This window comes from Phodopus roborovskii, unplaced genomic scaffold (genome assembly GCF_943737965.1).
Source record: "Phodopus roborovskii unplaced genomic scaffold, PHOROB, whole genome shotgun sequence".
Classification (NCBI taxonomy): Eukaryota; Metazoa; Chordata; class Mammalia; order Rodentia; family Cricetidae; genus Phodopus; species Phodopus roborovskii.
The window spans coordinates 2,994,863-3,010,260 of NW_026125575.1; the positions used below are offsets into that span (position 1 = coordinate 2,994,863).

General features: G+C 45.3%; 1 protein-coding gene across 1 annotated transcript in view; it reads left to right on the forward strand.

Moving 5' to 3' along the window:
* The first annotated feature begins 10,331 nt into the window (after positions 1 to 10,331).
* Positions 10,332 to 15,398, forward strand: part of Dync2i1 (dynein 2 intermediate chain 1) — a 41,112-nt gene continuing 36,045 nt past the window's right edge. Inside the window, exons 1-2 of the mRNA XM_051177834.1 lie at positions 10,332 to 10,429; positions 14,480 to 14,533. Of these exons, the coding sequence (XP_051033791.1) occupies positions 10,415 to 10,429; positions 14,480 to 14,533 (69 nt within the window). The 5' untranslated portion in view covers positions 10,332 to 10,414. The remainder of the gene's footprint in view (positions 10,430 to 14,479; positions 14,534 to 15,398) is intronic.

Below are 15,398 nucleotides of genomic sequence, written 5' to 3' on the forward strand. Positions count from 1 at the left end.
AGAGAGAGAGATGGCTCTTCCAAAGGCCCTGAGTTCAATTCCCAGCAACCACATAGTGGCTCACAACCATCTATAATGAGAGCTGGTGCCCTCTTCTGGTGTGCGGGCATACATACAAACAACACTGTATACAATCATAAATAAATCTTAAAAGGGGGGGCAGTTTCTCATCTCACAGTGGTGGAGCATGCCTTTAATGAAATAATAATAATAATAATAATAATAATAATAATAAATTCTTGCTGCTTTTCCAGAGGACATGTTGGATCCCAATTGGTTAACCAATGCCAAGAAATTAACCCTGAAATCATATACATATACAGCTGTTGTATACTGACTAATGTGGGTGCTGGGAACATAATTCTAGTCCTCTGGAAGAGGAATGAAGGTATTATATAATCCTGTTTTGGGTATGTAGGTACAGACATAAAAATGGCTGTATGTATGTACTTGGAAGCACGGGTACATAGGTGTGTGTGCCTGTAAACAAACACATGTTCGGGGCTGGAAAAGTGAAGGTGCATAATAATGCTGAACTATTTTGTGGCACAGGAAACAGAAAGAACCATTTGACATCAGAGGGCTGGGAAACAACTCAAAAAGGGACTGCGACTAGCCAAACCTGAAACACTTTTAGCAGCAAAACAGAATGCTATTTGCAGATGCTACTGTTTGGATGAAAAATGTCTCTCAAAGGTCATGTGCTGAAGGCTTGACCCCAGTGCTCAGAGGCAACTGAGCCATAGGGCTCTAAACTTATACAGAAGAATCTGATAAATTCAGTGGCATGAGCTATTGGGAGGTGGGGCCCAGGGGAAGAAAGTAGGTCTTTGGGGGCTTACCTTCTATTTTTATTAGTCAGTGATCTCTAGGGGGACAGAGCCAAAAAGGGATTTGGGAAGGCCGGTTTCATACTGGAAGGCTTGGTAGTACATAATAGACACCTGGACAGTGGATGGTTTTTAAACCTAACTCCAGAAATCCTTCTATGGTCCAGCTTGAGCTCATTTCTGGTTATATGGATACCCTGAGACCTAACAGATAGCTTTTATTGCTATCAAGTTGACAACAACATATACTTACTTCCAGGCTACCATGAAGTAAACATGTATGTTAAAATGAACTTACTTCATGCTACTCTGCCTCAACACAAGTCCTCACAAAGTGGGACCAGTGGACTGAAGTTTAAAATCATGACAAAAATAAACTTTTTTAAAGTTTTTTTCCTTGGGTATTTTGTCCCAATAATAGAACAAGTAACCAGCAGATTTTACTCCAGTAAGCAAACTAAGAACGCTCAAACTCATACTAAACAAATGGATGAGTGTACAGGACAGAAATAGTGGGCAAGGAAGCTTTTTACACTAGAATGTCACTTAATAAAGCAGGAATGGGAAAGAAATGATCTTTTAGCATCCTTCATGGTGAGACTGACTCATGACTGAACCATTAATGGAAGTGCAGGGAGAAGCCGGGGAATTGATGGGAAGCACTAGATCAGAGAAAATGGAGAGTCTACGGTGAAAAAAGCCAACAGACACTAATATGTTAGAGGTGACAGAAGTGTACAGCACCAGTATGAGATGAGCCTGGTTGAAATAGGAAGTCCACTCCTGGGATGTTACCCTGGGAAACATGCCTGAGTCTGTCCTGAAGGAACGTCAGGTTCCCACATGAAGGCCATTCTAAGGGCTGCGATACTGTTTGGGAGAGGGGCTGTCTAGTTTATAAAAGGTCCTGGCCTTGACCTCCAGTAATACACACACAATAAGCATCTCGGGAGGCTGGAGAGATGGCTCAGAGGTTAAGAGCACTTGGGGCTCTAGCAGAGGACCCAGGTTTGGTTCTCAGCACTCAAATGGCAGGCCATAACTGTCTATAACTCCAGTTCTAGAGGATCTGTTTGCCTCTCCTGGCCTCCAGGACACTGCTCACATGGTACGCAGGTGAAACACTCATATACATAGAGTAAAAATAAAAATTTCCTCCCCAAATTATCCTGTGCTCTTTAAAAGTTCTTTTAAAAAAGCTAATGGGGTGGTACTTCCACAGCAAAGAACCCTCACAAACCCATTAAGCTATGAATCATTAAATGTATTACTCCATTGAGGATTCTGCAGCCCTCATGATCCAGTCACCTCCCAGAGACCCTGTCTTTGACTATTGCCTTCCACAAATGATCCTTCGGGGGGCACTTTGGATGCAAGCCATAGCACAACCCTGTATAAGTTCATTTAAGTGATGGAAAGCGTAGTTGTCTTGTTGCTGGGAATGATGGCTACAAGCTTAAAGCTTGGGACCGTAAGTATTTGCAGAATGAAGACAGTTATAAAAAGATTTATTGAACAAAATGCTCTTCAAGACAGAGATGCAATAAATTTGTAGAGACTCGATCTTTAAAGGGGATGGGATTTTTTTTTTTTTTTTTTGTAACAGTTAAAAGAAGTTACTTGGTCTTATCTTTTTTTTGTGCCATTTGTGTGGAGTCTATATCTGGAGAGCTAAACAGGCTTCTCATTATCTTGTCAAGTAAAAAAATTTTACAGCATCAGTGGTCCTTCTTGAGCCTGGTCTCTGGGATAAGGTGCCATGTTTCATTAGGAGCTAGGTCCTAAATGTTTGTATAAGGCATCACAAATCACCGGAACCAGGTTCTAAACAGTCTAGGTCTGATTGTCAAAGTATGTGAACTTCTGCTTCTAGCTTTATTTCCCTTTGACAAATCAATGAAGTCAAGACATAAAGAGAGGATAGAAGTGTTTTCTTTGTTCGGTAGCCACTTTAGAGCCGAGTGGGGGGCCCTTGTTGACATTGGTGGTCTTTCAGGATTGATGAGCATGAGGCATAAAAGGATTGAATGGCATTTTGGAGAGGGCAGGGAGCAGTTGCAATAAGAGATTGAAGGCCAGCTTGTGACATGACTTGAAGGTCATGAGGTTCTTGGTGGTAGGAGGAAGGTGCTGACATTGACAGTGATGGTTGCTGTCTCTGAGACTGTACTGTCTGCATCTATAATCTGAAAAATACCAGTCATACTACAAGATTAAGTAACTGTATTAGTTAGTTTCCGATTGCTTTGGTATATCATTGCCAATAAAACTTCTAAAGTAAATGATTTAACTGGGTGTATGGTCTCAGTAGACAATAGCACAAGAAAGGCACTGCAGAAGGACCAGGTGAGAGCTAACCTCCTGATCCAAAAGCAGGAGGCCGAGAGAAAGCAAGCCCCGGTCTTTTGAAACCTGGAAACCTGCGCTTAGTGACACAACTCCTCCAACAAATGTACATCTCCTAATCCTTACCAAACAGTTCTATCAGTTGGGAAGCAAATATTCAGACATCTGAGTCTACGGGGGTGGTGGTGGGAGGGACACAGTCTCGTTGAAGCCAGCGGAACCCACTTCCTGGCTCCCATCATGTGGTGGGACTGTGGAGACTTCAAAAGTCTCCATAGTCATCTAGTCATCTAGTTTTAAAGTCCACAAAGTCAATTCTGGCTAGTTTTATGTCAACTCGGTACAAGTAGCATCATTAAAGTGGGGGGAGCCTCGATGGAGAAAACGCCTCCATAACATTGGGATACATGTAGACAAATCTAGAGTGCATTTTCTTAATTGGTGAATGATGGGGGAGGGCCCAGCCAATTGTGGGTGGCGCTACCCCTGGGCTGGTGGTCCTCAGTTCTATAAGAAAGCAGGCTGACCAAGCCATGAGGAGCAAGCCAGTAGACATCACCCACCTGCATGGGTTCTGCAACAGCACTTACTTCCAGGTTCCTGCGCGGTTTGAGTTCCTACCCTGACTTCCTTTGTGATGTGAAGTGTAAACAAAGTAGACAACTCTCCTCCCCAAGTTGCCTTTGGTCATGGTGTTTCATCACAGCAATAGAAACCCTAATTAGAACATAAGATGATACCAGGGACTGGAGTATTGCTATGACAGGCCTGACCATACTGTTTGTTGGAGGAATATGAAAGACTTTGGGACATTGGACCAGAAAAGGGGCTGGATACTTTAAGTGGGGCCTAATGGGCCATCCTGGTAGGTGCTGTGGGTGATTTGCACTATAGTGACCCAGCTCAAGAAGTTCAAGAAGAAAAGAATATTAATAAGTGGCCTACAGACCATTCTTGTGATATTTTGGCAAAGAATGTGTCTGCTTTTTTTTTTCTTTTGCCCTTGTCCTAAAAATCTGCCTGAGGCTAAATCTGAAGAGTTCTGGATTAGCGACAGTTGCAGAGGGGATTTCCAGACAGTCTAGCATTGACTATGTCATGTGGTTATTAGCAATCACCCTTGTGTAGGTCTATAATAGGAAGGAGAAAGCTGGGTAGAGAGAAGTGCAGAATGTACTTTTCGAGAAAAGAGGTGCATCAGGAAGTGTGGTGGAGCTTAGCCCATGCTCAGGCATGTAAGAAGCAAAAAGAAAGCCTTGACGCTAAGTGGAATAGAGAGAGCTTGTGAAAGGGACCTAAGGAAAGGGCTGATGCAAATGTAGCTGGAGGAGTGGCCGAGTCCCAGCCCCATCAAGCTGAAGAACTTGGCATCTTCAGCCACCTGGTTCTGGCTTTAGAGCCAAGAATACAAGAGAGAGGATGTGGCATCAGATTCTTCCTCTGCAGATGAAGAAAGCTACCGAGTCCAGGCGTGTGTCAGGGGTGACCCTGAATGGTAACCTGAGAGCCGTGAAGACCCAAAAGTGTTGGAGACGCCCAAGCTGTGGGACACCTGCCTAGGGGAGCTGCTAACGGGGTGGAAAAGGGGTTGGAGGTCGAAAGAGCGTTTTGACATCAGCCATGGAGACGCAGGATTTGGAGTTTACCGAAATGGTTTTGGGTCTTGCTTTTGTCCAGTGTTTCCTCACGGTGCTCCCTTTCCTCCCTTTTGGAACGGTAACGCCACTGTGTGTTGAAAGTATGCGATCTGCCTTTTGATTTTGATTTATAGGGGGTTACAGTTAAGAGATTTCCATGAGTCTCAGAGACTTTAAACTTTGGACTTCTAATCATTGTTAAGACTGTGACAGACTGTGAGATCTTTAGAGGTTGACTTTCACGTGGGTCTCGTTAGGAAAAAAAAAAATGGATATCCAAGAGCCACACAGGAATAGAAGGTAGGACTCTGGGCATGAACCTATAAGGACAGCCCTTTAATTTGACTGTAGTTGGAGGTGTGAGTAGGACTTCTGGTGTTTTATTCTGTGCATGACTTTTAAGGTAGACCCAGTCCTGAGTTTCTGGAGTGATCTTAAAAAGGTGAGATTACATTTGGGAGCTATACTTATCCTGGTAGCCAGTGATGGGTTTGAAAGCCTGTCCCAGTGATATAACATTTGGATACGGGTAACGAGCCTCTCAGTCTCGTAAGAGGATTGCATAAGAAAAGGACCTACCATAAAGAATTTCAGAAGGGCTACAATCAGTGGTGGACTCAGGAGCACTCAGGATTTGAATGTGCAGTTGGGATGAAAGTGTGCATGTGCTTGATGAGTCAGATTAGACCCTTTAATTTTTTTCACGAGATTGAAGGTGTCAGGTAGCATAGAGGTAATATTTAAGTCCAAGAGCTTCACTTACTCCTTGAGTGATATTGGAAAATGAAAAGCCCAACCATTTTTAACCCTTAGGGGCCAAAAAGCAGGGAGTGGCGTATCCTGTAAAACAGTGGCTACTTCTGACACTCTTTCTATTTTAGCAGGGAATTTTCTTAGTCAACCCAGACAAAATCTACTAGAGCTAGCAAATATTTGAGTACCTTACTTAGGGTTATGGAGCTAAATCTATCTGGAATTGTCCTGAAGAGCCCAGATTATGACTTTTGTAAAGCTCACTGTTGCACACCCTAAAGTCTGTGTCCAGCCTTCATAAACTACCACCGTCTGTGAACTAGGTAACCTCTGGTTGAGAAAGCGTGGAATCTTGCAGATCTGGTCTACTACTGCAGGCCAACTGTCTCCACACAGGAATGCTGTAGAAAGGCCACTAGGTTAGGTAGGATGGGACAGCAAGGTGGCAGAATTTAAAGTCTGGCCAGGTTTAATGGAGGCTAATATTTCTTTCTCACACTTAATTTGGATGCCTTGCTAACCAAGAGGGCCACTACTCTCTGTGCCTCGAGTCAGGGTGCCACCCCCATACCACCTTGGAAAGATAATCAACCCAGTCCTGAGAGGGTCCTAACTTTGGGTTAGAATTCTCAGTACCAATCACTGTCACTCATGTGCACACAAAGAGGAGGGTTTAGGAAGATCAGGGAAGCCCAGTGCTGGTGCAGAAGTAAATGCCTGCTTCGGCAATCCCAGTACCTTTATTATTTTCAGGGTCTAATCTCACAGCCCTTCCTCTAATCCCTGTAGGGTCTGATAGAGGAGGTTAGCTAGGAAGCTTAACAGCAGAGCCCTAGTTCTACGAAACCCTGCTGTGTCTAAGAAGTCCCTGAGTTGTTGTTTTGTATCTGGGCTCTTCGTAATCAAGTTGATATCCTTGCAGTAATTGGAAAGGGTCTGTCCTTGTGCCTGGGGTCAGTGTAGGCCCCGTGTCCTGAAGACACTGATGTGACACAGTCCTGTTAAGCTTCCCCATAATCTCAATGTAGTGAGGCCCTGTAATTCAGATGCAGTAAGAACGGAGAGTCTAGACAGATGAGAGTAAAAAGAAAACAATGATCACATGTGACTTCTCTAATGCCAAGATAGGATTGTCTTGTGGAGAGCCGCATGTATGTGGTAGACTAGCAACCAGTTTGTCAGTGGAAGGCCGTGAACCATTCTGTTACCTGAGGAAAGTCGTTAGGGTCCTTAAGGGCAACTGTGACAGGAGTGGCTGTGAGCTTCCAGGAGCGTAGGCATCCCACACTGTGGCTGAAAACTGGTCAGGCATGTAGAATTGTCCCCATGGAAGGACACCGAGGCCCTAGACGGCGGGGGGGGGGGGAGTTGTTGTTAATAAATGAATCTAAACATGCAGACAAGATGGCCCCATCTAGGAGGGGAATGGAGCAGCTAGGTAGCAAGAGCGAGGAATGTGTGGTGGTCTGGAAAAGAACGGCCCCATAAGCTCATACACGCGAGTGCTTGGTCACCAGGGAGAAGAGCTCTTTGAAAGAAGTACAGAGAGTAGGTGTGGGCTGCTTGGGTGGAGGTTGGCCGTTGGTCATGAGGTAAAGGCACACATTCTTGTGTGTAGAGGCTCCCACTTCACAGACCGAGCATGGCCCTAGTGGAGGTATATAACCCGACGGCTTTTCAGACTCTTGGCTGAAGTGTCCTGGCTTTTCAGACTCTTGGCTGAAGTGTCCTGGTTTGCCACACCAACAGCAGGGGTCATTCTTCCCAAAGCTAGGTCAGCTCCCTTAGACTGAACCAAACCGCCACTACATGAAGCTCTAGGAGTTCCTGAGTTAGGAAGAGAGTGAGTCCATGTTAAGGTTCCAATGTCTCTTTTCTTTGGCAGTTTGGACCCTCTGCTTTTTAGGGTCTCCTCTGGGTTACTGAAGGCTTCCAGAACCATGTTACATAAATGTGAGAAGAGTCTAGGGTCTCTGCATATACAGACTGGTGTACTAGTTTATGTTTTCAGCTAGCCTGGGTTGAAATAGAGCAGGGTTCTTGGAAAGCTCCCTGTGTTATTTCCCACAGCTTGTTATAGTTAGTAGGTTAGTAATGACCCACCCTTTCCAGTCCTTTTCGTGCAGTTCCAATGAGCCCTTCCCCATAATGCCCTAGTCAGTGAGCAGTGCTTATGTGAGCTGTGAAGTCCTGCTTTGGGCAAATTAACAGGCGTTGGTCTGTCTGTAACTGATTGCGAGCAAGACTGGAGAGAGACTGAGCCTGCAAAGCTGGGGGTTAGGATGATATAGATGTATTTCTGGGTTACACCCACGGTGACAGTGACTGATCCCTTTGAATTCCTAAATGAAGATGGAGTCCTGGCTAAACAACCGATGTTTGAATATCTGGGGTGGGCCAGACATTGGAAAGCAGACATGCTCTCAGGTGGTGCCGAGGTCCCCGTTAAGCTCTTAATAAATGGGAAGGGAGATGGCTTCTAACTGTTCCCCGTGAGCCAGCATGCATGAGAGAATATGTTTTGTATTCTATTTCTAGCACTCTGTAAGCTATCAGTTCATCAGAATGGATTCACAGAATCTCTTAGTGAACAAGCAAATGTGGAAGATGTTTTAATACATATGTGATTGATTGACAAATCAGATACCAAGAAAATAATTGTGCTGTTGCCCTCTATAGGTGAAAATCCACTTAACTCTTCAGGTACTGTGAGGCCTGATGATATAAGTAATTCTGCAGGATCCAGCCTCTCTCTCTCTTCTGTCTCTGTCTACATGTGGGTCCTGAACGATGAAGGTAGAATGTCAGCCTGGCTGTGAGCTTCTTGACCAACTGTCATCCCTTGGGCCTCTCTTTCAGATATCTGTTGGGAGTGCTCTTACAGTGTGTTGTTTTGTTTGAGGCAGGGTCTCACTATATAGTCTACCCTGGCCTCTTAACTCAGAATCTTCCTATCTCAGCCCCCCTCCCAGCTGGCATTATGAGTAAGCACATTGTCTCTATAAAAAAAGACAGGATAGGCTGTTGACCTGTTGATGTCAGACTTGTCCTCTCAGGAGTGGAACCTGTGTACTAGGAAAGGGTGTGAGTGCTCAGTAATAACCAAGTGTGTTTATAACAGAGCTGCGCAGCCGTGGCTAGGGCAGGCTGCTGAAGATCTTAAATCAATTCCAGGTTCAACAACAACCAAAGCTTCAGAGCATGGCAATCAAACAGCTTCTCTTCCATGGGTGGTCACATTTGCAGCCGCTCTAATCAGATGCATCACAACCGATTCAGGGAAACTTCACCTCCCAGGGAGCTGTAGCTCCCAGGAAGAGACCATCCTAGCCACAGAAATCATTGTTCCTGTCCCGGACTTGGGCTATGCTCTAGAAGACTCCACTGCACCTTGGTAGAGTTGTGAAGACCACCCATTTGGTGGTCACACTCTTGGCTTTAGATGACCATACCCACTGATACTCCTCACTTTGAAACAGCTGTCCCAACTCAGGTGGGAATGAAGACACTCTCCTACTCATGGCAACGAGGATACTCGGTGACTGGCTATGCAAAATTATCTTGCTTTCAGCAGGAAGCCTTCATTGACTTGTTTTATTAACTGGGGTTATTTTCACAGTTAGGTGGAGGTGTGCATTTGACAGCGTCAATCAGTGGTCATAGGATTTAACGGGGTGACTGAATTTTAGAGGGTGATAAAGCATGGGTTAGCGGGATCCAGAGGAGAGAAAAGTGGATATATTTACACTCAAGTTATCAGTAGATAATGGAGGAGGCTGCTTGAGGCTTGTATTACCTTTTCTAATATGGTGGGTAGAGCCTTTATTTCCCATTCAGTCTCATAGTCAACAATGTGTGGTGCTTTCCATCAGCTATTTCCCTAGTAGGTGTAGTGTGATATAAGGTTTACGAGAACGGGCTTTGGCATCGGATTATCTACCAGCCTCAGTGAACAATGTGTAAAAACTTATTATTCTTTCTGGCCATGGCGGGGGCGGGGCACCCCAGTAAAACAAGTCGCTATGAGACCTGAAGCAAAATAAGCCACAACCACCGCCACCAAGATTACCTTCCCTCTAAAAAAAAAAAAAAAAGTCTGATAAATGGAAACGAAGGCAATAATAGATCTTAAGCAGATCTGAAAGGCTTAGTGTATCTGTTAGTACTTTTTGTATGGGAGGGAGTTGGGTTGGTGCCCATCTAGAGCAAGCCAAAGGTCATAAAATCATTCTAAGCTGGGTTACACTGGCACGTGGCTCAGAAAGAGCTGTAGAAATAAAGAGCTCAGAATGCTATCCTATCACGGTCCACTCCCTAACCTTTCAGCAGCTACTTTCCAGATACCTCCTGTGTATCTCTATGCAGACGGCCTGGAACTCAGAGCATCCTGTTTTGTTTCCATGGTAACAGGATGAAAGGCGTGCACCAACACAGCCGACCGCAAACGGTTTTTTATTAGGAGGCAGTCGGTGGGGTGTGGTCTGTAAGAGGCAAAGCCTTGTTCAAGTAGAAAGCTCATCCTCCGCCTCCTTCCCACCTTTCCGTCGTCAACTGTGGGCGCCACGGATGAGCTCATCGAGATCCGGGGAGGAAACCCGTTAACTCACCGCTGCCCCAGCCGCCGGCGAGAGGCGGGGACGCGCAGGCGCACTGGGGACGCCGCGGGGCATGCTGGGCCTGCGCGCTCGGCCGGTTGCTAGGAGGCGGGGACGCCTGGCTGCCCGGGGAGCCGCGTCGCTGTAGGCCCCGGCCAGGCCACAGGAGCCGAGCCACTGCGGGTTCGTCTTCCCCGGGGGGCCCCGCGCCTGCTGGGCCGAAGACTCGCGGCTGCCCCGGCCTCGAGGAGCCATGGAGCCTGGGAAGGTCGGTGTGCCGCGGGGTCCGGCCGGCGCCCGGGTTCCCACACGCTTTAGCCGCAGTGGAGACCGCGTTTCTTCCTTGGCCCGAAGAGAGGAGAGAGCAGCAGGCCGAGTTTGGGTCGAGGTCTTAGCTTTGCAGATGCTTCTCCCTGGTCTGCTCCCGGCGCGGTTTACGGTTTACGGTGTACGGGGGAAGTTTCTGAACTCACCCAGAGGCGTGGCTGAGAATCAGCTCAAGGAAGGCGCGGGACTCCCGGCCTCCAGCGCCCTTTATGGGGACTGGGCATCTTTGCAGATGGTGTAAAACAGGACCAAACAAACAAAAAGGCCGAAAGGTGCAGCGTTTGAGTCTACGGTAGATACGGTTGTTGACTTTAGCCTTTGTAGGCCATTTGTGTTAAGGATTCCATGTCTTGGTGGAATACGGATTTTTAAAGTATGTCTTTATGATCCTGTCAATTACCTATGATAAGTCCTATGAATGACCTCAGTGTCTGTACTAATGGATCCCTTTTCATGTCCGCTTTAGTTAATTTGGATCTTCTCTTTGCATCTTTTGGTTTACGGGTAGAAGTTTGTCCAGTTCGTTGATTTTTCTCAGAGCCAGCTCTTAGTTTTTATATTAGTTACTGTTGCTGTTATTGTTTCTTTGATTCCAGCACCGAGTTGAATTATTTCTTGCCATTTACTCCTTTGGGCTTTGCTTCTTGTTTTTCTGGAGCTGTCAGGTGTATCATGCGGTTACCACTATAAAGCCCAGTTTTTTTTTTTTTTTTTTTTTTGATGGAAGCACTTAGTGCTATGAACCCGCCTGTTCATCGTGCCCCTTAGGCTTGGGTATGCCTTGTTTTCATTTTCATTCAGTGCTAAATAGTTTTTAATTCCTTTTTAATTTCTTTCCTGACTCAGTTTTCATTCATTAGTGAGTTTTTCAGTGTCCACGAGGTTTGTTTGCTTTCTGCCGTTTCTGTTGTTGTTGATATTCAACCTTAATCCATGGTGGCCACATAGGTTGCAGGGTGTTATTTCAGTTATTTCTCGTACGTGTTGAGACTTGCTTTGTGTTCTGATGATACGTGGTCAGCCCTGGAGAAAGTTCCATGAGCTGCTGAGAAGAAAGTACGCTCTTTCATGTTTGGGTGGAAAGTTCTGTTTATGCCTGTTATGTCCATTTGACTTAGGATGCTATTTAACTCTAGCACTTCTCTGTTTCCATTTTGTCTGCACGAGCTGTCTATTGATGGGAGGGGAGCATTGAAGTCACCCAGTATCACTATGTGAAGGTCAATAATGTGATTTTAACCATGGTAGTGTTTCTTTTATGAACTTGGATGCCCTTGTGTTTGGTGCATAAATGTTTAGAACTGCAATATCCATTTTCCCCCCTTTTGGTGAGTATCTACTGTCCGTCCCTATCTCTTCTGATTACTTTTGGCTTGAGACCTATCTTGTCACATATTGAAGTGGCTACACCTGCTTGTTTCTTGGGTCCATTTGCTTGGACTACCTTTTCCCATCCTTGTACTCTACGGTGACGTCTGTCCTTCAGGGTGAGGTGTGTTCCTTGAATGCAGCAGAAATATGGACCCTGTTTTCTAATCCCGTCTGCTAGTCTGTGTCTTTTTATTGGGGGATTGAGACTATTGATCTTGGGAGTTGTCAATGAGCAGTGTTTATTCCTGTTATTTTGTTGTTGTGGTGGTGGTGGGGTTGCCCCCACCCCCAAGTTCTTTGATTTACTGTTCTGGGGTAGCCCAGTGGTTCTCAACCTATGGGTTGAAACCTCTTTGGCAGTTGTCTATCAGATATCTTGTCTATCAGATATTTACATTGTGATTCATAACAGTAGAATCAATTACAGTTATGAAGTAACAACTAAATAATTTTTGTGGATGGGGGTCACCACAACATGAGGAACCATATTAAAGAGTTGAAGCAGTAGGAAGGCTGACTGGTGTAGTCGGCCTTTTCTTCAGTCTGTAGTTTTCCTTTAGTGACTTCTACAGAGCTGGATTGGTGGACGCTAATTTTTTTTTTTTTTTCATCATGACATGCTTTTCTCTCTCATTGGATTGTGACTGACAGTTTTGCTGGGTAGAGTAGTCTGGGCTGGCACCCATGGTCTCTCAGAGTTTGCCTCAGTCCTTCCTGACTTTTAAAATCTCCATTGAAAGTCAGGTGTTACTACAGCGGGCCTGCCTTTATATGTGACTTGGCCCTTTTTTACTGGCCACATTTAATATTCTTTCTTTGTTCTGTACATGTAGTGTTTTGATTACTATGTGTTGGGGGTATTTTCTTTTCTGGGACGATCTAGGGGGACAGTGGGTCTGAACCAAGAGGCTGACGACTTCAGGGATGGAGGTGAGCTGGTAGCAGGGTCATATCAGACTTTTAAACACGAGTTCTGAAAATTAGGGCTTACTTCCTCATACGACAGGGCTTCTCTGTGTAGCCTTGGCTGCCTTGGAACTGGCTCTGTAGACCAGGCTGGCTTCAATTCAGAGATCTGCCTGCCTCTGCCTCCCTGGCAGTTCGTCCCACTTTTGAGGCAGGTCCTTTACCAGCTGGACCACTTCTCTAGTCGCCATTACCTTTCTTGACAGCGTTATGATATTCGAATAGTGGATTTGAATCAGTATTATATCTGATGTGTATTAGATGCTAAATGAAAATTTGTGTATCTAGTCTTACTGGTTTCTATTTTTGTATAAAAAAATCACCTTGAATTTAATTGATAGAACATCAATCATCTTAAAAAAAAAAAAGACTTATTTATTTACTATGTATACAGTGTTTTGTCTGCATGTATGTCTACACGCCAGAAGATGGCACCAGATCTCACAATAGATGGTTGTGAGCCACCATGTGGTTGTGGGGAATTGAACTCAGGGCCTCTGGAATAGCAAGTAGCCCATGCTCCCAAGCTCTGAGCCACCTTGCCAGCCCCCAGTCATCTTTTTTACTTTGCTCCTGTATTCTATGGATTGGGAATTGGATGCCACACACAACTCAGATGGCTTAATTCTGCTCCTCTAACATCTGGGGCCTCAAGTAGGCAGATGCTGCTTTGGGGCTTGTACATGATGACTCATTGGGTGGACCCACTCACATCTCACACTCTGGCCTCTGAACTGATGCTGAGGGACCTCTCCTATGCCTAAATGGGAGCATCTGCTTATGGCTTTTCTCCTACAATGTCACATTCCTTCTTTACAGCCCAAGGAAGGTCAAGCGGGAGCCACATTCTTTGGTAGTCACACCATATCCTTCTGGCCTAGGATGAGCCAGCTGATAGGGGGTGTCCTTCTGTATATATGTTTCTCTTATTGATTGGTGAATAAAACATTGTTTGGCCAATAGAGGCAGGAGGATAGTCAGGACTAGGAGACCAGGAGAATTCTGGGAAAGATAGGCAGAGAGAGACCTCGAGAAGATGCCACGTAGAGACCAGGAAGATAGGATGTGGCAGGCATTCTCTGGTAAGATAAGGCCATGTAGAAACACATAGATTAGTAGTTATAGGTTAGGGATTAAGAGAGAGCTAGCCGGTAAGAAGCCCTAGCTGCCGGCCATCAGTTAATAAATTAATATTTGTCTCTGTGTGCTTATTTGGGGGCAAACCAGCTGAGGGACCGGGCTGGAAAGAAAACTACAGCAACAGCAAACACAGCAGAAGCAGCAGGGATTCCTGACTCAGCCCTGTACTCAGTGTTTGGGTTGAGGGAGTTTATTGTGGCCTAACAGAAAAATATTTTCCAGCAATTTTTGTTTAATTTTTAAAATTATGTGTATGGGTGTTTTGCCTGCATATGTTTCTGTAAACTTGTCTGTTTTCAGTAGGGGAGCGAGTGTTTTCTAGTTAATTGTTTTGATACAAACAGTATAATGAAAACACAAAATTTATTATTTTACTTTTTTTCACCTAGGGCCTCCTTGTATAGCCTAAGCTGGCTTGGGACTTAGAGCCCTCCTGTGTCAGCTTTCTGAGTGGGTGTGGGTGTGTGTCACCATGCCTGGCTTGACAGTTCTGACTTTGTACTTTGCCTTTTAGAGAAGAACCAGAGAGGATACTTGGAAAGCAGAAGACCTCAGAAGACACCTTAAGGTAAGACCTTGAAACATGGTTTCTCTGTAGTTATAGAGGCTGGCCTGGAACTCACAGAGATCCACCTGCCTCTGCCTCCCGAGTGCTAAGGAAAGACAGTTTAAAGACCTGTTTGGGACTCACAGACCTTTCATGGGCTCTCAAACAGTGTGACCAGGCAGATGAAGCCAGGTGTTCACTTCTGGAACTATTATGGGTTATGGCTCTGGGGCTGAGGTTATTATGGGTTATGGCTCTGGGGCTGAGGTGTGCTGTTTGTTAGCCCACACTGGTACCCTCACCAGCATGAGTATTGTGGTTGAGGTTTAGTCTTTCTGAAAGTTTACACTAAAGGTGTTATTAATTAATTTCAAGCAGGGTCTCACTCACTCTGTAGTCAGGCGAGCTTTGAGTTGAAGTGGCGGTGACCTTCCTGTCCCATTCTCCTGAGTGCTGGGATCACACCCATGTCTGGCTTTGCTGTTGTTGACACAGGGTCTCACTATGTAGCCCTGCCTGGCCTGAAACTTACACAAACCAGATTGACCCTGAGTTCACGGAGATCCACCTGCTTCTGCCTCTGGGGTGCCTTGACTAATTAAAGGTGCGTACACCATGCCCAGCTGGCTTTAGTCTTTATGTAGTAACCAGGTGGTTCTTGCCTCAACGACTTAAAACACAGCTTTATTATTTTTCTACTATAGATTGTATTTTATTGATGGCATTTCGGGTTTGATTTGTCAGTAAACGTGAACATCTTTGATACACGGGGTGATTGCCAGATAGCATCTTTGTAGAAATGTTAAGTAGGACTCCAGTGAGTATCTAAGAATGTTCACTCAGATCCACCTCCCATCCCTGTCGTGGTGGACTGAGAGAGCAGCTG